Below are 21,020 nucleotides of genomic sequence, written 5' to 3'. Positions count from 1 at the left end.
TTTTAGCTGTTGGTGTTCTTCTTTCACCACCTCTTTAGCGTAATGAATGTTTGATTTCAGCCTTCTCGGGGAAGCTTTTTTTTTTTTGGGTGTCTTGGGGGAATTAAGTGCGCCTTATTCACGGATTAATTCAACGGATGACATACTTTTATGGAATTCATAATCGGATAAGAAAAGGGGAGTTATTGCAGAAACAGCTTGAGCAAATCACCAATTTGGGGCCGATCAGTAGCAGCTTAGCGCAGTTGAAACAATAACCCGGAGTGGACAGAAGGCGCACAGACGCGGCGCGGACGTGTTGACGGAAGACTTCCACTAGGCCTGAGACGGACCGAGCCGATCCGCCCGGGCCGCTGTTGAAACTCCAGCTCACCCAGCCCCTTAAAGCTAATGACCTAAACCCTTGTTTACCCTCCCAGGTCCTTCTGTGAAGGAGAGAAACCCAATGGTGACCTACGACATATGGGGAAAAGAGAGAGCGAAGAAAATGGGGTTTGTGTGTGTTAGGGGGGGGGGGCAGAAGCAAAAGAGATGAAGGGGGGTGGCGGGTGCGCCCTCGGGGACTGAGCCTCTGCTGATACAATCTGGAGAAGACCCGCATGCTTAAAGACCTGAGTGTCAGGGGTTCCCAGTGTGTAATAAGAGTGGGAACGGCAACTCGTGATACAATATATTTAGGGTGCGCTAACTGTCAGGATATCGAGGGGGTGTATCTGCAAAACGTTTGGGAAGTTGTGTGCTAACTGTTAGAATTTCAACAAAATATTCTAAGACTGACACAGAAGAAGGATGTGTGACTTAAAAAAAAATTGGTAACTTTTTACCTGGAGATAGTAGGGTGCACCAACTTTATTGGAATGTCAAAGATCTTTAAAAACGTTGGCAAAAACTGCCAGGCTTTCTTGTGATTTTTTTTCCCCAAGGGGGTTGCAGTGGAGAAAGGGGTGCGCCAACTGTGTTTGGAGGTCAAAGGGGGTGCTAGCTTAAACATTTTGATAAAGACTGCCAGGCTTGGTTTTGACGATTTTTGTTAGTTTTTTTTCAGTGTGCGTGCGGTGAAGATGGGGTGCGCCAACTTTATTGAAATGTCAAAGTTCTTAAAAAGTTTGGCAAAAACTGCCAGACTTTCTTGTGATTTTTTTTCCCCAAGGGGGTTGCAGTGGAGAAAGGGGTGCGCCAACTGTGTTTGGAGGTCAAAGGGGGTGCTAGCTTAAACATTTTGATAAAGACTGCCAGGCTTGGTTTTGACGATTTTTGTTAGTTTTTTTTCAGTGTGCGTGCGGTGAAGATGGGGTGCGCCAACTTTATTGAAATGTCAAAGTTCTTAAAAAGTTTGGCAAAAACTGCCAGACTTTCTTATGCCTTTTTTTTTTCAAGGGGATTGCAGTAAAGAAGGGATGCGCCAACTGTGTTTGGAGGTCAAAAATTTGGGAAAGACTGCCAGGTTTTGTTTTGACTGAATTTTTTTTTTCCCAGGGTGTGTGCGGTGGAAATGGGGTGCACCATCTGGGTCAAGAGGTCGAGGGATTGCGCAGCTGAAAAGGTTTGCTAAAAACTGACATATTGAAAGCTGGTTTGACCAAAGTCTTCCTGTTCCTGAAACTTTTCTGCTTTTTTTTTTTTCAAGCCACAACCTCTCCCTCCCTTCCTAGACCATTTCCCTCCCTCCCTCCCTCCCTCCTTCTCTCTCTCCCTTTCTCGCTCTCTCTCTTTTTCTTTTTTTCCTCCTCCACTTCCTCAGAGACACACACTACTAGTCAGCGCCTGCAGCGGTAATCGGACAACTCTCTCCGTTCTCGTCGGACCGGACTGGCCCTGCTGAGGTACCGCGCTGGCTGGCGGCAGTGTGGGGGGTGCGCTCCATGGCTTCCCAGGCTTAAAATGAAAAAGAAAAAATGCGTCTTGTAAAGTTTCATCTCCGTCCAGAAATCATGCCGGAGATTCCAGGAGGAGAACTTTTGTAGAACATTGGATCTTTTTACAGATTTTTCTTTTTTGTGTGTGAAGGGATAAAGACACAAGGATTCAAGCATAATTGTTGTGAGTATGACATTTTGTTTGTTATTGCGTGGAATTGCTGATGCTCTTTTATGACGTGTTGGAGTGTGTGGTTGCAAAAAAAAAACCTTTTTATTTGTAAATGTGGATTTTGACATAATGGAGGGTAAAATTAATATTAATTGACTGCAGAAGTAATTAAAAACAATTTCAAAAGGTGCCAGTGATGCAAATGGCCACATCATCCCCAAAATGTCTAAATGAGATTTTATGCTATTATAACAGTAATAATTTTTAAATTTTTTATTTTTAAATGGAAGTAATCGTGTTTAAGGGGTCTGTGGAAATTTAAATACAAAAGTTTGACAATGAGGTAACTAAACAAATTGTTGCACTCAATTCAAATAGATTTCCAAAACAGAAACACTTTTCCCTCAAAAACTGTTATGCAGTGTAATTTTTTTTAAAGGAAATAATTAATAATAATAACAATAATAGTAATAGAACTGCTGTCTTGAAAGGACCATTTTCAAAACGGGTCAAATTGGTCCATTTTAAAGTTAAACGTAATGTGAAATTAACATAGAAAATGAAAATAGTGCACATGTTTGCGACTGGAGCTAATAATGAGATTTTAAAAATCTAATTCATTAGGATTTTTTTATTTTGTTCCTAACAGTCTTGAATAATTAAACACACCCCGGGTCAAATTGACCCGGCAGCATTATTGCTCTTCAATGCAGCCGGAGGGTTAAATAGCAAAAAGTGCAGTCCAAATAGCTCCCAAGTGGAAGCTCCTGACATTTTATGCCATCTGCTTCGGCCGTGGAATGCAGCGAGGAGACCCCGAGACGGAGGGCCGCGATTCAGCGTCCCCATAAAGACGACACACACACACAGTGTAATCACACACTCCTGTAATTGAAGGGCTTTAACGTTAAAGGGGAAACTCCTCTCCCTTTTTTTTTTTCCATCCTCTTTAGTTCTCTCCAAGGTGTGAGATAAAAGAACTGGAAGTAATGGTGGGCAACATATGGAGCTTGAAATGCGCAATACATAACCCCAAAAGAGCAAATTGTCAATTTAGTATGTCCCCTCGGCGGGGTAATGGGAATAGGGACCCCACCCCTGATGTTAAACAAACACGACAAGCTGCTACCATTCACTGGCACAATAACCTTATTTAGCCAATTAGTGTGTATTTGCTCACGTGGCTGTATGTGCACAAGCAGGAGCGGTCGCTATTGTGGATGCAGAGAATGGTAGTGGGTGGTGGGCTGAGGGGGGTTAAGTACTAAGTGGGATGATTTAGCAGTGCAAGGGGGTTGTTTACTAAATAGCACCAGGCGTTGTTTTGTTCACACGTTGCTGTTTGGGCCAGGAAATGAGATTGCAACGACAGCAAAAAAGACTTGGAATATGAGGACGCGACTGAATTGTTGCTGGGATGGACGCGGAGCGGCCCACACAACAAAAGGCGACAGAATCAGAATAAGATGGGAAAAAAAGCACAGCTAATAAGTTTGGATAAAAAAAAATATATATATATAAAGAATTCCTGGATAAAATATAATTTTAACCCTCTTGTTGCATTTGTTTCAACAATACTGTCGCTGGGTCAATTTGGCCCACGGCTTGTTTAATTTCAAGTATCAAAAAACTGATCAAACAAAACGTATATTCATTATTTAATATGCCATAAAATGTATATTTAAATCTCATTATTAGCTCCACACACATGAATTAATACAACAAAAAAACAGCTTGTCACATTTTATTTTATTTTATTTAAATGACACCAATTTGACCTGCCACTTTTATGCCCCGGCATAAATCATACTTAACTGCTTCGATACTTTTGAGTAATATTAAACTGAACAATTTATCTTCAACGAGCTTGATCAATATTAATGTTTAAATTGTGATTTAAAGCCTCAATTATCCTTCTCGAGGCCTTTCTGGAAGTGATTGCGATTCAGTTTCATGTTAGATTTCATTAGCAGAACGCTGATAATTACGCTTTTTAAAATGACGCCTGCTTTAATCAGCCGCCACCGTTTTGTTTGCTCAGGTTGATGAGGAGACTTTTACTTTCAAATATGCACACCCAGTATATTGAATTAGGCTCACGCCGCTCAAACCACAACACGGCGAGCCCCATTTGGAAAAATTTGCATTCGCGGAGCGTCAAAAACAAAACAAAACCCCAAAAAAAAACGACACTGCACCCCAGCACCCACTCGCAACATCTGTGTCCAATTGTCGTGCGCGTCCACATTCTTTTGCTTGCCCGGCGGATTTATTTTCCCTGGGCCACCATGTGGACTCAGCTGACCAGCTTAAGTGAGGATTAGTTGCTTTAAGGTTCTAATTTTTTTTTTATTAAAGAAGTGCAAATCAAAACATGATAATAAATGGCCTAATGATATTAAGTATCAGTAACAGCCTTTTTTTTTTTTTTTTTTTTTTTTTTAAGAGTTCTAACATATGGGGAAACCCTTGCCACTACAGTTGTACAAGCAAAGTAATATTAACATTGAAATGGAAGTACTGATTTCATTAAAAACCCCAAAATGTTCTTCTTCTTTTTTCCTCAAAGTGCTTTTGAATCAGAAATCTCACAGATCCTGAGATTCCAAAAATCAACAATGCTGTCAATATATTGTATCATATTACAGCGATTTGAATTCTGAACTAAATGGACTGAGATCACAATTTTCTGAAGGGTTAAAAAAAAAAAAACTAAAGTTGCTACTGAATAGAATAATCAAGTTCCGGAGAATAGAAGCATCAATCATGTCATAGCTTGTGTCCATCTACATAAAAACAACATTCTGTTTTTGCTGATTTTAAATACTGACCTGGAAGGTCCGATTGTATTCAGAGAAAAAGGCTTTAAAAAAACAAATCTAGGTGCTTTTGAATCGGAAATCTTAAAAAGTGCCTGTAAATGTAAAACATCAATCCTGCCATAAGCATCACAAGCTGTGTCTACCTACATAATAAGTCATCTAACTAATCATATTACAACCTTAATGCAAAACCTTTTAAATCTCATTCATTTCAGTCCCTCCTTTACCCTACATGTGGAAAAAATAAAATAAAATTTGGATTCTTAAAAGAGATGCATTGATGGCTTTGAATACGTTTTAACTGGAAGAAAAAAAAACGCGCACGAGACCTAATGATATTACGTTTAAAAATGAGCATCCATTTTGAAGCTCTCCAACATATGAAGGAACCCTCAGCACTCAAAGTGTCAGCTTGTGTTTACCTGGAAAACAAACGGCGAGCAACCGTGACGGGAGCCTGTCGTGGCACCGCTTCTTCTTCTCCCGTCGTCACGGTGACGCTTCTCCGCCCGCTTTGTTGCCGCTCTCTTCAAAGACACGCCGACGGTTTGGGTCCACGTACATGAAAGGTGCTTTTTCTTTGGCTTCAACAACAAGTATTTCCAAGGAGGGCTTTGAAGCCGGTTTTCTTCACGCTTTCTCCTCACCTGGATGCTTTCACCTGCAATGGTGGAGGCGGCACTCCCAACACAACATTTCTCCGAGCTAATGCGCTGTAGCAAATGTGTTTTGTTGCTTTTTCCTTATGGTTTTGCTTCATTTAAAATACGCAAATGTTCTCCCTCTTGTAAACTCTTATCTATTGGAAAATCTCAGTTGAAAAGCTTTTATACTATCATATTAACCAATAAAGCAAGGTAGGGCAACCTAAGGCCCGTGGCCCATTAATGGCCCACAAGAGCATTTGATTTGGCCTGGAAATAAATACAAAACATAATAACAATAAATAACAGATTCTTCCATTACTGTTTTCATTATTGAAGGACTTTATAAAACTGTAGATATATTGTGAAATTTATACGCAGGTTTACCTTTGCCGTTTTTTTTCTTTTTTTCAATATTTCTTAAAAAATATAAAAAAAAATTTTTTTCGTTGCATCCCCCGGTTATTTAGCAATTTTGGGGGGTTATGGTAAATAAATAAATTACAAGTAAATATGTCTCCAAAGTCAAACAAAATAAAATGTCCATGATTTTTAAAAATATGATTTCTCAGGATTAATTAAGCCTTAAAGATTGCACCAAAAAAGATGTTAAAAAATTACTCCAATTGCATTTTCTCCATGGAACAACTAATTTATTTCAGAACAGGGAGCAGTGCATCCGTCTTAAAAAAAAAAAAAAATCATTTCCAGACTTCTGCTCTTGACCCTTTTTTGGACCCGGAATCCCCATGGTGGGCCCTGAGTCAGCTCTAATATACTGTAGTGTTATGGCCACGCCGGCGTACGGCCTTTTCGCGCTCTTGATGTCGGACTGAGCTCTGAAATGTAACTGTCAGCTAAAGGAGAGTAATAGAGGCGTTGGCGGCGTCATAGGAAACACATGTGGCTCCATATGCTTGCATATGTGCATTGTTTTGAGATGGGCCTCCAAAAGTGCCCTGTGTGTGTGTGCGTGTGTGTGTGCGCGCCCCAATGAATTCAAGAAGACATTCTGTTTTACAATGTTCGAGTGAGCATTTACAGTATATTTTGTCCAGTGGTGCCTTCGACTCAGTCTTTATGTCCAATGTACTTGCTAGTCAAAATTCACGTTTTGCGCCTCATTAAAACACATTGAATAGCAAAACTGATAATCACAGATTTTTAAGTTTTTCCAAACTGCGGAAACTGTCCCAAAAAAGCTTCACCGGGCAGATTTACGTTGCCAAAATGAACTTAGGCCGTCGAGGCAAGCTAGCTAGGTGCTACGCCGTAGCAGCTAGCTAGCTAGCGACGAGCTTCGGCTGGCTACTAACATTGCTAAACATGCTGAGGATTTGCTCCTGAGTTTGAGTAATCATTGCCTCCTTGGCGGCGAATAAGCTACACTTGTGACAAGTATCCTTTCCATGAAGGCATGATTAACAGAAGATAGAGAAGCCATGCTAATTGCTAAGCTAAGCTAAAATTGACATTGTGAAAGACGGGAATTAAATGCTTGTGTGAATCGAGAAGTCTGGCTGGAACTGCGTTAAAGAGAGAGAAAAAATAGCTGGCAATTTAATGTGTGTATGGAGAGAAAATTAAACAAAATACTGTTACAGGGCCATAAATTGTGTTGTGCTGTGTTATGTTATGTCATGCGTCATGGCCGAGAAGATTCAAAGTATATTAATATTTATAAAATTTATAATATCACTAATGTTATGGAGTTTTGATTTTTTAGATCTGCATAATAAATGTTCTCAAAATTCCATTCATTTTATCTTATTTAAAAAAAGAAGAATAATTTTTTAGCTTTTCCGAAGCACCATTCTGAAAAAAATAATGTATGTTTGTTTGAAATGTCCCCACTGAAAATGTTTCTAGACAGGAAAATACAGTTTGCTGTAAGGTCAATTTATTAAAAAAAAGGAAACCAATTGTTAATGTATTATACTGTCACATTTTTATTGTCCAATAAAACTCTTGCTTCAGGTCCCTGAAATAAACCTACAAAAAAAAAATTGCTTCTCAATATTGGAAAATGAATTCCTTAAATGAAGTTATTGATTATTTCGAACCTTGCACCATGCAGTATGTTTTTCCCCTTTATGCCACTTTGCTCGCACTGAATGGAGCTTTGAAGTTTGTGTGTGCTCTGCTGCAACCCCCCTCCCCCCCACTGCCGGGGCAGGCATTCTTGGAGCGGGTTAGCGGGGAAGCAACCCTGACGCTCATTAGGAGCTGTCAGTATCGTCCCGAGCGGGGATTGCTGATGAATTTCAGATAGTGTCAATTGCACATGAAAGATGTGCTGAAGATGCCCGGGCTGTCACGCACGACTAGTCGCCCGCTCAACACGTCCCATCTTCCCATCCTGAAAACCTGTGATCCCTCACTTCTTCAACTCCCCACCCCACCCCACCCCTTCTTCCTGCTTACCTTGGCTAAGTCGCATTGCATGTTGATTAGGGAGGGGGGTCGGTAATCCGGTTCGCAGCTGTCACAGGCCCAATGATGAATCGCCTCTGCAGGAGGAAACAGCAGTGAAGAGAAGGGCTTCTTCTCTCTCGCCGCTTCCAAAATAATGTTTTCTCAGAGACGAGGCTTTTTGTCTCACATTAACAAGGAGTGACTTTGTTTTATTCCAGGTGGAGCAGGCCGGAGGAGGAGCTGCAAGGCTTGGGAGCACTCAAAGGCATCTCGGTGGCAGGTAGGGCATTGATTTGAATCATTGAAAGCACTCTTGGTTGCATTTTATATATAGAAGCATTTTGGTCATTTACATGAGGTCAAGTTGAATTTTTTCTCCAATCATATCAAACTTACCATCGTCCACCATTTTAAATCCTCCATTGTCCCACGCTCCCGATCCTTTTGGGCGAGCTGTGCTTTGCTTCTGCGTAAACACGGCAACAATTAAGGCGCTTGCCAGAGCAAACACATCGGGCTCTTCGCCTGCCACTCATCAGCGAGGCACGCAGCGCGCACAGCCTCTTGTGATCAAGCCGGAGCGCATCAAACCGGCCAACATCTGGCTCGGCGTACTGACGGCGAACGTTGAAAGTGCAGCTCGACGCGGCTGGAGGAATGACAAATTGCTTTGTTTGTCACTGCGCCTTTCATAGTTGAAAATGGCTTACAGCGCATCTGTTTATTTGAGGGAGGGTGTTTTACATTTCCTGTCATGTGGGGATGTTATTTACTGGCATCTTCTGCATCATTAACACCCCAAAAAGAGACCCAGAAGAAACTAATTCAACAAAAGATGCCAAATCTAATATTGGGGTCTAAGGAACTGAGTGATAAACGAAAAAGGGGGTCTTCAAAGCAGCACATACTGTGCAGTTGTTAATTTTTTTGTTAAAAAATAGTGACCACCCTGCTGCAGTCCCCCCCTTCCCCCACCCTATACTAACTGCCTACGAGCTGTAAATGTCCAATCTGTACGTGTACTGTATAGTTTATACACTAATCTGCTCGCAAGATGGGAGGAGCAAGATGGCCGCACTGTCGCTTCAACGGCTTGCACGGGCTTGTATGGGCTATCCAGCCATATATTCAGATCAGTGGTCATTACCTGAGCCCTGAGCTACTGTGACGCCATTTTCAGTCGACAGCAAGTAGCAAAATGGTACCGACCCTAAAATGGATAAAAAAGCTATTCGTTAGCACGTCTACTTTTACCATAATTTGCATTCCTAAGGCTAAATAATGTGGTTGTTTTAAAAACACATTTTTTTTATATTTAGATTGACTTTGCTTGCAAGTCAAAACAACAAATCAAACTCCCAAAACGTGCAATCGGCTTGATTATTGTCTTTTTTTCCCCCCCTCAGGTTTATGGAAATGCAGGATCTCGCCAGTCCTCACAGCCGACTTAGTGGAAGCAGCGAATCTCCGAGCGGCGCCAGCCTTGACAACTCCCACATCCATAACAACAATTCCATGACACCCAATGGCACTGAAGGTATGCTCACCATTTGTCACTTGCATTTTCTATTTCCCAGTGACTATTAGCCATTTATTTAAGCCACCGTGTCATAATTCAGTTCCCTCAACACTGACGGACACAAGTGCAGTTTTGCATGAGGTTTTTCCCACAGCACATAGTTGTTGACTCAGGTGATCAATGGACAGGACTCACGTCACGTGTCCTTTTTTGTTTTTGTTTTTTTTGCCGCTTTCTCCCCCTCATAGGTGACAGCATCACAATGCTCACCACCGCAGACTGGTTGTTAGGTTCTAACTCGCAGTCCGCCTCAGGTTTGTCTACTTTGTTTGCAATGAAAGGACAATACTTGCAAGAAGACATCCCAAATTCAACTATTGTACCTTTCATTCCGGCCCTCTGTGGTGTTTAAATGGTGTCATGCCAGCATGGTTTGCAGTGAACCAATTGGTGGCTTTGAATTGAAAACATTTGCTTTTCATTTGTTCATGCAATGTTTTTGTGACTGTGTGCTAGTTTATGCATGCACACCAGCGTTATTTTTATCCCCCCCCCCCTCCCCGCCCGCGTGTTCTCACACAGTATCGCCACTTGTCAGCATGTTTCCGAGCTGAACATGCACAGCGGAAAAAACATGTACGACATGACAGCCGATGGCTTCTTCATTTCCGCGGAGCATGACCGCCTTGCCCACATTGTCAATTTGTTCCCCCCCCCCCCCCCACTCCTCAAATGGGGTGGGGAGATGGAATGATTTCAAAGATTCCTGAGCTGTCAGGTAGCTGTGAAATTGTTCTTTACGCATCTATCAGTGAGCTCGGTAATGGAGCCAAGGTCAAAAACCGGTCGCCACGCATAAAGATGAATTTATACACCAGCGTCTTTTCCTGACAGTTCAGTTATACTTGGTTGTCATCGCGAAAACAAATCCCGCCGCACGTCACATGAATCATTCGCCAGCGTTTTAAAGCATTGATTTAGAGTTGTATTAGCCTGCTTGTATGAGATTTTTACATAGATGAGGTGTCTCAAAGGCCGGATTTACAACACATGCCTCAGATTAAAAGAAGACTACTGTCAAACCCTCCAAAGTTTAAAATAAGACCACTTAAAAATGCACAGGTTAAAATAAGACTACCGTAAGCCTCCAAAATGACGCAATGAAGCAATGGAGGGAGCTGATTGGTTGACACGAGGAACGGGGCTGACGAGAACAATTGGAAATGAAAACCTACTGAACAAGACATAACACGAAACAATCAAATCTAAATCAAAACAATCATGACATGCAGGTTAAAATAAAACTAACCTTAATCCGCAAAAGCAGAGGAACATAAAACAACCATAAAACCCCTAATTTTTCCATATTTTATAGAAATTACTTGTCTTAACTTGTGGCTTAGTGGAGTTTTTTAATTATTATTTTTTGTTATGCTTCATAGTTAAAAGCGAGCCAATGAGCAGCAGCGACTTAGCCACCTCAGTAGCAGACACCTCTCTCGACAGCTTCTCCGGATCAGGTGCGTAGCAAGTTTGTGCGTGTGTGTGTGTGTGTGTGTGTGCGTGTGTTTATATGTGCAAAAGCGATTAGTGAGTGATGAGCTCGTAGATGAGTGACTGATAAGCCGGACCTCAGGAAGCGTCCTTGCCAATAAAGTGTGTGTATGTGTGTGTTTAAGAACATGACTCTTTGCCTTTGACAGCATTTTTTTTTTTTTATGTATATGCTGCGCTCATATGGGTGTGTGTGTGTGTGTGTTTGTGAGTCTGTTCACTGGGTCAGTTCCCATGTCGGTGAAAGATGGAATTAATTACAACCAGTGGAATAGGGCGCATGAAGCAGTGTGAAGGCCCTCTTGGAATCACTTTTATTTTTTTTTAATTCATTCGAAAAGAGTGAATCGCATTTTGGAGGTCTCAACATGCATAAAATGTCACCAATTTATTATTTTTTTAGCCTATCTAACGTTAAGCCTAACACGCACAGGGCAGAGCAATTAATTGAATTAGAAATCGATATCACAATGTAGTAGAATGTAATTTCGTTTCATTGTCACAGATTTTTTTGTGTGCATTATTTATAATCTAATTTATGACTTTCGTGCTTAAGTTTTTGTTTGGTAGAATTTTGTGACGTTGTCGTGGTGAGCACTTATAAGACTGTAAGTTAACACCTCTAATTGAAGTTGAGAAAAAAACTGGCTTTCATATTCATTCAGGAATTCATCAATGGCTTAGTATTTTTCCATACAGTTGAAAATATAGATTTTTTTTCATAAAATAGTTTTTGAGTCTCCCCCAAAAAAAGTATTGTGGAGCAAAACAACTACAAACATAACAAAAGATGATGAATCTCAATCTTTTGTTTTTATAATTTTTTTAATGAATTTATTATTTATTTTATTTCATTTTTTAATTTAATGGCCTCCAAACAGTATTTTCTACATTTTCCCTTACAGATGAAAATATGGATTTATATTTTTTTTCCACAAAATTGTTTTGAGTCTCCCCCAAAAAAAGTATTGTGGATAAAACATACAGTTTGTTTTAGAGCAAAACAACTACAATCATAACAAAAGATGATGATCCTCAATCTTTTTATTTTTATTTACTGGTCCCAAAAAAAGTATTTACAACTTAAATAAGTTAAATTCAGATAATGGATGGATGGATTGTTTGTACAAGGGATTTTCATTTTAATGCGAATGAGAGCATTTGATTTCAAGGCAAATAAAACAACTGCAACCAAAAGAGATGATGAGTCTTCTTTAAAAAAAAAATATATATATATATAATTTTTGGTGGGCAAAGTTATAACAGCCCTGTGGGACCGTATAATCGTGTATTGTGGTTGTGGCTTTGACGGCCTACTTCAGCTGTATGTTTATTCCAGCGGTTGTCATGACAATAAATGAGTCAGCACAAAAAACGATCCTGCCTACCTGATTATTTTTGCTCCATTATTATGATCCAACTTCTCAACCTTAAGGAAGGTCAACGAAATAAACAGAGTAATGCGGGCGTAATTGCCGGTTCTTCGGAATCTGGGGGTTCTGTTGGCAAAAACTAATATTTACCTTGCTTCTGAGTGTTTAAACGTGCTCTTGTCTCTCTCTTAATTCTCCTCCTCAGCTATTGGAAGCAGTGGCTTCAGCCCAAGACAAACGCACCAGTTCTCCCCGCAGATTTACCCTTCCAAGTAAGGCCCCTTTTTACTTGTTCCTCAAAAAAAAAACTAAAATAAAAATAAGCAGCGTCCGACTTCATTTGGACCTTTAATTAGATCCTCCTGCCGGATCGCCAAGTTTCAAGCGGCTTTGTTTGCCTGGATGTCTGCAGCTTGTGTCGTAATTTCTCATCAATGTTGGCGATATGATCAAATTTTTATGTGGCCAGTTTAGTTTTTGGGGAGGGCGGACCACATTTTTCCCCCTCATTTTTATGTTGTTCTTTCATCGTTCAAACAGCAGGACGTATCCGCATATTCTTCCGACCCCTTCGTCTCAAAATATGGCCGCGTACGGGCAGACGCAGTACACCACAGGAATGCAGCAGGCCACAGCTTACGCCAGCTACCCCCAGCCTGGCCAGCCCTACGGCATCCCGGCCTACGGTAAGAAGCGGCATCTTAACGTTGTCTGCAATTTGTACAATTGAGTTATACCGCTGCATAAGCTTTCATTTGCGAAGGTCAAGACGTTCTTGAAATGTGCACTGTAACAGCAGCAAATTTGCTGAGTTGTTGTTTGTTGCCTGCATGTTTTCTGGAGGTGAAGTTTTGCTGATCATGCTTGCCAAAAAGCAGTCTTTGTGTCTGAAGATCCATAGAAAGTGTAACGTTTATCCTGTATCCTGTTTTATATGCAGTACTTAAAAAAATAGTATTGCAAAATTTCTGAAAATATTGTGACTGTATCCTTGCTTAAATTGAGTGAATAAGGTCTTTGTTCAAAATTGCTTCAATCTGACTTCCTGAAATCTGCTAATATGTGGTGTGCACACTTGTATATAAAAATATAATATATACATTTTATTGTATTTATTTATTTGTTTATTATTATCTTTTATTTGTATTGTTATTATTTTTATTATTAAAATATTGTGAAATTTTATTGAGCCCATACCTCTGACAGTGACTCCGAGTGGTCCCATTAATTCAATGCGTCAGGGGTCTTATAATTTGACTAAAGTGGTCTTAAATCATGGTGTCCATGAAGCTGCAGATAATAGTGAGTGTAATCTGAAGTAGCCCCCCAAAAATTGTTCTACAGCAGTACAAGATCGCTACAAGGAATCAGTAAACAAATCAGCGCCGGGGGCCATTGTGATCGGCCTCGGCCCGCTCTTGCTGTAATTTCATACCTGTGACTCTTGACTCTTGTAAAGAGCATCAAACCGATCTGATGTCGCTAACTGATTTAGGTCCATTGTGGGCAGGCATCAAGACGGAAAGCGGCCTGAGCCAGTCGCAGTCGCCGGGCCAGACGGGTTTCCTCGGCTATGGCTCAGGCTTCAGCACGCCGCAGACGGGACAGGCGCCGTACAGCTACCAAATGCAGGGTGAGGATGTCTCACTTCTTGGTGTTTTTAGTTGTACTCTACTGTCTGGAGATAAGAGCCATTCGGCTGATCACTTTGGCAAATAGTGAACAATTTTGCTGTTTAATTCCACTCCTAGTTGATTTATTATTCTGTCGGACTAAACATGAAACGAGCAGAATTACATGTTATGTAATTCAAACAACCATAGGCTTTAGTCTGCTAGCTTAATGCTAATGCTAACACTTAATGGGAAACATAATCCTTAAAGCCACTGATGTATACCGTATTCTTTACAGTCTGTGATAAGATGGTAAGAGACGAAATAATTCAATTATGTCATTACTGTAGATTTTTTTTTATAAAAGCACAATAGTATAGCGTGCTATTTTTTTCATCAAAATTGTTTTTGGGAGGCTGGAATGGATTAATGGTATTTATGTTGATTTCAATGGGAAAAGATGATTTTGGATACTCAAGGCAGATTTTGAGGCTTTTAAAACAGCAATTTTTAGTCGGGGCCACTTTGAGGTTTGTTTTCACTTTGACCATCCAGTCATCTTCTTCCAACATCAGCGTTATCGTCTATCATCCAAATGAGATGACCTGACGTCGTTCCTAAGCGGGCAAAATACTTTCCTGCCTTTGATTTAAACACCAAGCGAATTCACAACACGACCAATCCGGGCGGTCGTCATGAATCCTCCTCCCTCTTAAAAAAAAAAATCAACACAAGATGGGGGAGAAAAATGGCCCGGCACTTAGGAGGCACCCCAACTCCCCAGCCTTTGTTTTTCTCTCCCTGTGATCATATTTGTATTTGTTTAAGCGTTTGGGACTGTGACGATTTATAGCCTTGAAGCTAATAAAGATGAGCTTTTGCACGAACAAGGCTTCTAACGCTTTCCCCTCGGAGCCGCAAAAGTTCCACCTGCGTCGGCCATTTAGCTCGCCGCATTCCGCTCTTTCTCTCTCGCTCCCTTGTGGCAGAATCCTACAGAATATCCAACAGTAAATAACGCCAGCAGCTCAGCCACAGATGTGGCACGCCGAAGCCTTTTTTTTCCCCGTGGCTCCGGACCAAAAACCAGAAAGCCTGAAAAAAAGGAAAAGGGCGGGAAGGGTAGAGGGGAGTGGTTTAAGTCACGATGACAGCATTATGTGCCCATTTGTCTTCTCAGTATTATGCGCTTTGTTCTTTTTACCTCAACGTGGATCCCTGGAGTAGCTTGAAGGTGTTAATTGACAGAATTTTGGGCCAGTGGCGCTAACTGGGCTATTGATCCATGCCCCAGGGTGTCCACTGATGGATTCTTACGTAGCTCTAAGTTTTACATATACCATTCTCGCTCTCTCTTCCTTCTCCAGGACACAATCAGACAAAACCAGAAGCTTGCAAGGTTATTCAAATGATCTTATCCAGGTTTCCAACAACCAAACCAAAGTCCACATGTTCACAAGTTCTACATGCGATCCCTCCACCGCCCCCACCCATATTCCTCCACCAGCTTGTGACCAGCTGTCAAGGCGGCAGACGATTAGATTAATGTTTCTGCGCCTCTCTTTCATGTCCGATGCCACGGAGCTTTGCGTGGCTGCTCCGAATCGTAAAGGGCACAAAGGCGTTCGTGTACGTCAACTCGCGTGGCAGTGGATGGCGTTGCGTCCCGTGGCTTGGCACAGAAAATAGGCGAGATTGTGACAAGAACAGCAATCGAGAGTAATGCAGTAATTAATGACTATCCACTAACTCTGTTTTTGAGACCTATAAACACTGAGATTCAATCACCTGAAGAGGGCTCATATGACTCCATTCACTCAGAACATTTTAAAAATCAAAAAATGAATTAAAAATGAATTAAAATAAAAAATGGATCCCTAAAAATGTTCTTCAAAAATAAATGACAGTAATTTAAAATTAAATTACAATTTCAACAATTAAATTATTAATTTAATTTAATTACAATTTAATTTAAAAAATGACAGGAATTTTTATGTAAAACTACAACTAAAATGACAAAATTTACATGACAGAAATTATGAAAACCTAAAAATGAAACTAAGTAAATATTTTATATATTTTAAATAAAAAAATTGACAAAAATGTTAAACTAGTATTTTTTAAATGTATTTAAATAAATTAATTGACAGAAAAAAAATACATTTCTAAAAATGACAGAACCAACTAATGTATTTTCCACCTAAAATGTAAGTTTAAAAAAGTAAAAGACGTGAACCATTTAGAGCACATCTACATTTTTAAATAAAAATAAAGCTAAATAAATGCATAAGTAATGCTATGAAGAAAGAACAGAACATGAAAGCAACCAGTCATGTACAGTGTGACAATTTGGAAGTAACACAGGTCGAGAGAAGGATTGAGCAGATGCTAATTATGTGAATAATTCGATTGCAGCATTCCGGCAAGCCAGGAAAAAAAAAAGAAGAAGAAGAGAGTCCATCTGGACTTGATAGCTTATTCCCAAGTGGGGCATCCAAACTTCTGCTACAAATATTGTGCGTTGATGATAGACATAGCCCGTGGCGAGGAGACTGATCAAGCAAAGCAAATGGACTTCCAATTGTGGGGCCAGAAGGCAGGCAGGCGGGCGGGAGGGGCCAGTGGGGGAGTCCTGATGTCTGCACTTGAGTGACTGAGTGAACTAACTGGAGCAGGACAGAGGGAGGGAGCGAAAACATGCCCCCCGGGGAACCGCAAGCCCGCCGATCATAACCAGCACGGCCGCTCTTGAACAGCACGCCTCCATTCTCGCCAGGGCCGCCGGGGTCCCCTCGGCTTTTATGTGGCTCCTCGGCCAAGAAAGCCTCCGAACCCCCGCCAGCCAGCACTTTTATGACCGATTGAACTGCGCTTCGGGCTAATTTGTTGTCGTGCTCTTCTTTGCCTGAGCCTCTGATTGTTCTGTCAGACTTTCACTCCGTTTTGAACTTTGGAACCAGAAAAAGAAGGGGGAAAAAATTCAAATTCCCCCCTCACGGCCCTTGAGAAACCAAACAAGGCAGACAGATGTAAAATAACCGGTAGAGGCCGGGGGATGAAAAGAAGGTGAAAACGCTCCACGGGTGAGAGGGGAAGTTTCACAAATCATCTGTGTGCGACGAGTCGGAGGCGTTTGTTTCTCAACAGAGAAGCGCATTGTGTCCATTTTTCGCCACATACTTCCTTTTCGCTTGCTTCGTCTTTTTGACTGCCTTCTGAAAAGCTGCTTCACGTTTGTCACGGTGTGGGAGGGCCCTGATGCTCACAGCTTGAAAGGAACTCCCTTTTGTTTGTCGCCGGGGCGGGGTGGGCGCAAAGGTGTAATTATGCACGCATTAGGGACAGGACGGTGTATTTATCTCCATCCAACTGGTCACTGGGTGTTTATGATAGGATTGCCAGTATTTTCCTCTTTTTAAATGCAAACAATGAAAGAACAGGGGGAAAAAAAAGTATTTGGTTTTGTGGGGTTTAAGACAGCTTTCCCAAATTTAAAATGTTGTCTCGTACAAATTTTTTTGTAGCTTTTGAAATGTCATATGAATAAATGTTAAAAAGGAAAAATAGAAAATAAATCTCTGATGCAACACATAAAATCTCTTCACATGCTGGCCAATTTTGAGTGCTCTAAAATTAAAAATAAATAAAATAAATACATGTATTTTTTTTAAACAAAATATTTAATTTAAAATATTCAAACAAGTATTAAAATGTTGCCTTTTTAGGTTATTATATAATTATCTTAGGGCTGAACATAATGTATAATACATTTTTTTTTTTTTTTTTGGAAAAGGCATATTTTGTGTGGTTTTCAAGGTAGATTTTTAAATGTCATATATAAAAAATAAAAATAAAAGAGTAATACAATAGATATCTGATTCAACATTCTGGCCAAATCTTGATGCTCTAAAGTTTTTAAAAATATATATATATTTATTATATATATTTTTTTTAAAGAAAGTATTTTCCTTTTTTTGGGAGGGGGGGGTATTTAATTTCAAATATTCAAACAAGTATTAAAATGTTGCCTTTTTAGGTTAGTATATAATTTATAATTATATTAGGGCTAAACATAATATTTAAAAAAATTGACATCACGATGATGAACGCAAAGACATGCAATAAATTAACATTTTCTTATGGAATTTTATGCTTTTATCTTACTGAAAAAATTAATATTGATTTTACTTTTTTTTTAGAGGCATTTATATACTGTTTAAAAAAAATAGAAATTCACATAGATTTGAATGATTTAAAGCATGTAAACATGTTTTAATTTAGTATATAAAACACAACTCGTGTCCCTTTTTGAGCTAAAAGACCCATTGAGTAGCTAAAAAAAGCAAGATTTGGTATCATTTTGAGCTTAACTGTATATCAAACAATACGAGCATTGAATTGTCATGAGGACATCAAGTTTATCTTTGTTGGAAAACTTTATTATTGACGATGAGACTGAGTCTGAGAGTTTCCGCTCTCAGAGGGGGGCCCGCCTGTTTGTGTTATACATCTGAAATTAATATCATTGAGTATCAAAACCATACTTTCTGTCCGTTAGAACTCTGCCATCCTAATAACGGAAAGATTGTAGCTTTTTTAATATGCGCACAAATCACGCGTCGGCATCCATTTTACGGGACGTCTTACTTCAGCAGATGGAGCGCAGCTGAAACGCGGAGCGACAGCCCCAGCCTAGAGGCGCCCTCCGTTCCTCTAATAAGTCACGCTGTGTATATTATTAAGCCATTAGATGCTATCAGCCCCCCTTTGAATGACTTAATTACCCAGGAGGGATCATCCTTTGAGTGAGTGAGTGAAAAGAGAAACATACATATTCATTCCGGCAGGATGTCAGCCCCCCCTCGCCCCACGCACCACCCGACCCACCTTTCCTCAGTCTTTCACCCCGGACGTTACCCTTCAGTAGCTCCCGCACAACCAACCTCTTGTGCTACTTGCAGGGTTTGCTCCGGAGAGGCGCACCCCCCTTATCGCCCACTCCCCACTACTGTCATTCATCAGGCCCGATTCAAGCAGTGATAAAGGGAGGAAGAGGAGAAAGATAAGGTGGCTTTTCAAGGGTTGTCCTTAAGGGAGCCAAACTTGTAACAACCTGAGCCCCCGCCACCCCCCAGTACCGCTCTGGAAAAATGACTAATATTAGTAGAAACCCCAAAGTGGATCTCTCCTGAGACTTGTGTATTTCATCGAAATGAACATTTCGACTACACCATGCTATTTTCTAGGGGTGTCAGGCGATTAAATTATTTTCAGCGTAATTAATCGCATAAATTCATTAGTTAACTCACAATTAATCGCAAATTTTATATCAGTTCTAAATGTAAAATAAAATGTACAATAATTTTTCCAAGTTTCCATCCTCTTGTTAACACTTTGTCATTGATGCAGTAATTTCAGAATAATTCATAAAATTGAGTTAAAATTAAAAAGATGCCCTGTACTGTAAAAAAACGAGTGTGATATTGATTTGTATTGAGGTAATTTCCTGCCACTAGATGGCATAATTGCATTTGTTAGACGTTGGTGACAGCTCAGTGCATTTTTCTTTTCATATTAACGCTATCTAATCTTTAATATGAAGTAACTTGTGAAATTCTGCATATTTTTTAAATTGTAAAATACAACTTGAGCCCACTGTCCACAAATATATGCATTATTATTAAATTTATTACTGCAAAATTTTGACGTGGACGTGTCTGATGCTATCCAATGGTCATTAATCACATGTAAAAAAAAAAAAATTGTGGCACCTTAAATAAACTCGAAATTAACGCACTGATTTTTTTATTCTGTATGAAATAAAGTCAAAGTCAGTTTTTTTTGTAACTAAAAAATCTGACATTTTCCTCTTCCTAGGCGGTACTTTCACAACAACATCAGGATTATACGGCGGAAACAACTCCCTGACGAACTCGACAGGCTTCAACAGCACGCAACAGGTACGACTGTCAGCAAATTATAATTTTTTTTATCCTCCTAGTGCTGATCGATTGGAACACCCGACTTTCACCATGTTACATTTCACCCGTGACGCATTTGAGCATAAATCACTCTGGATGTCGCACGCCTTGTCTGCCGGATTACCTGCTGTACCGCCTCTCACATATGTCTTGTGGCGAGGGATGCTCGTCCAGATGTGGGACAGAACTGACATATGTTTGCGTTTATGTTTTTTGGAATCTGTGCGGTGAAGTAGCAATAATGGTGAAGGGCAAATCTCACGTTACGCTAACAAAAAAAGAAAAAAAGAAAATGTTGCCAGTTTTCCTCTAATTATGCATCTCTTCACAGGAGTACCCGGGCTATCCCGCCTTCGGCCAGACTCAGTACGCTCAGTATTACAACAGCTCGCCATACACGTCGCCCTACATGACGAGCAACAACACCAGCCCCAGCACGCCCTCCACCACCACCACCACCTACACCCTACAAGAACCTCCGGCCGTCATCACCAGCCAGGCCATCACGGACAACCCCGCAGGTGGGAGACTCGGTCCAGAAGTCAACCCCCTCAAAAATTCTTCATAACTCATTCCACAAATGTAATATTAATCCGAATGTCATGTTTAGACAAATGAGATCACATATAACATATCATTGTCAAGAAATGTTTAAAAGTTGACTTCCTCTTTAAATTAAAATTGGCTCCAAGTGATTACGAGTATAGTAGTTGTCTTTCACAGAATAGCATCGCTAGCAGTAATAAGCTAGCATTGGCACTGCGAAAAAGCCGAGTTAGCATGACTTACTCGTAAGGGAAGGTTATTATAATATGAAATGTTTTAAGTTTGTTTTCTTTTCTTTTGGGGAATTCACTGTCAATTAAAATCAATTAAAAACAAAAAGAGGTGTTAAGAAATATTGCTACTGACTACATGGGTCGCTAGCAATCGTCAAGTTAGCATCCAGTTAACTTCCTGCAGGTGTGCCTTTTTGTCCATGTAGTCATGTACCGCTGATAATAGAAGCGAGCAGCGTCCTGAGTCCTTTGCCGCCTTACATTAAGACAAACGTCCCTGCGAAGAGCCGAG

General features: G+C 40.4%; 1 protein-coding gene across 3 annotated transcripts in view; it reads left to right on the top strand.

Annotated features, from left to right (window-relative positions):
* The window catches only part of eya1 (EYA transcriptional coactivator and phosphatase 1), a 49,613-nt gene that overhangs the window by 6,282 nt on the left and 22,311 nt on the right, over positions 1 to 21,020 (top strand). The window contains exons 3-13 of one of the 3 annotated variants that reach the window (XM_086066210.1): positions 1,477 to 1,543; positions 1,628 to 2,040; positions 8,128 to 8,189; positions 9,316 to 9,446; positions 9,677 to 9,742; positions 10,871 to 10,948; positions 12,561 to 12,627; positions 12,896 to 13,041; positions 13,866 to 13,988; positions 19,846 to 19,928; positions 20,281 to 20,470. In XM_086066210.1, coding sequence (XP_085922336.1) covers positions 9,320 to 9,446; positions 9,677 to 9,742; positions 10,871 to 10,948; positions 12,561 to 12,627; positions 12,896 to 13,041; positions 13,866 to 13,988; positions 19,846 to 19,928; positions 20,281 to 20,470 — 880 coding nt within the window. In that variant the 5' untranslated portion in view covers positions 1,477 to 1,543; positions 1,628 to 2,040; positions 8,128 to 8,189; positions 9,316 to 9,319. Of the gene's footprint in view, positions 1 to 1,476; positions 1,544 to 1,627; positions 2,041 to 8,127; positions 8,190 to 9,315; positions 9,447 to 9,676; positions 9,743 to 10,870; positions 10,949 to 12,560; positions 12,628 to 12,895; positions 13,042 to 13,850; positions 13,989 to 19,845; positions 19,929 to 20,280; positions 20,471 to 21,020 lie in introns of all 3 variants that reach the window. The other 2 variants (XM_086066212.1, XM_086066211.1) reach the window with 2 other exon arrangements.

Source organism: Leptonotus elevatus, chromosome 21, assembly GCF_054856555.1.
Source record: "Leptonotus elevatus isolate MCC_2025b chromosome 21, RoL_Lele_1.0, whole genome shotgun sequence".
Lineage (NCBI taxonomy): Eukaryota > Metazoa > Chordata > Actinopteri > Syngnathiformes > Syngnathidae > Leptonotus > Leptonotus elevatus.
Note: the sequence above shows the minus strand (reverse complement) of the source record. Positions and strands in the feature narration are given on the sequence as shown.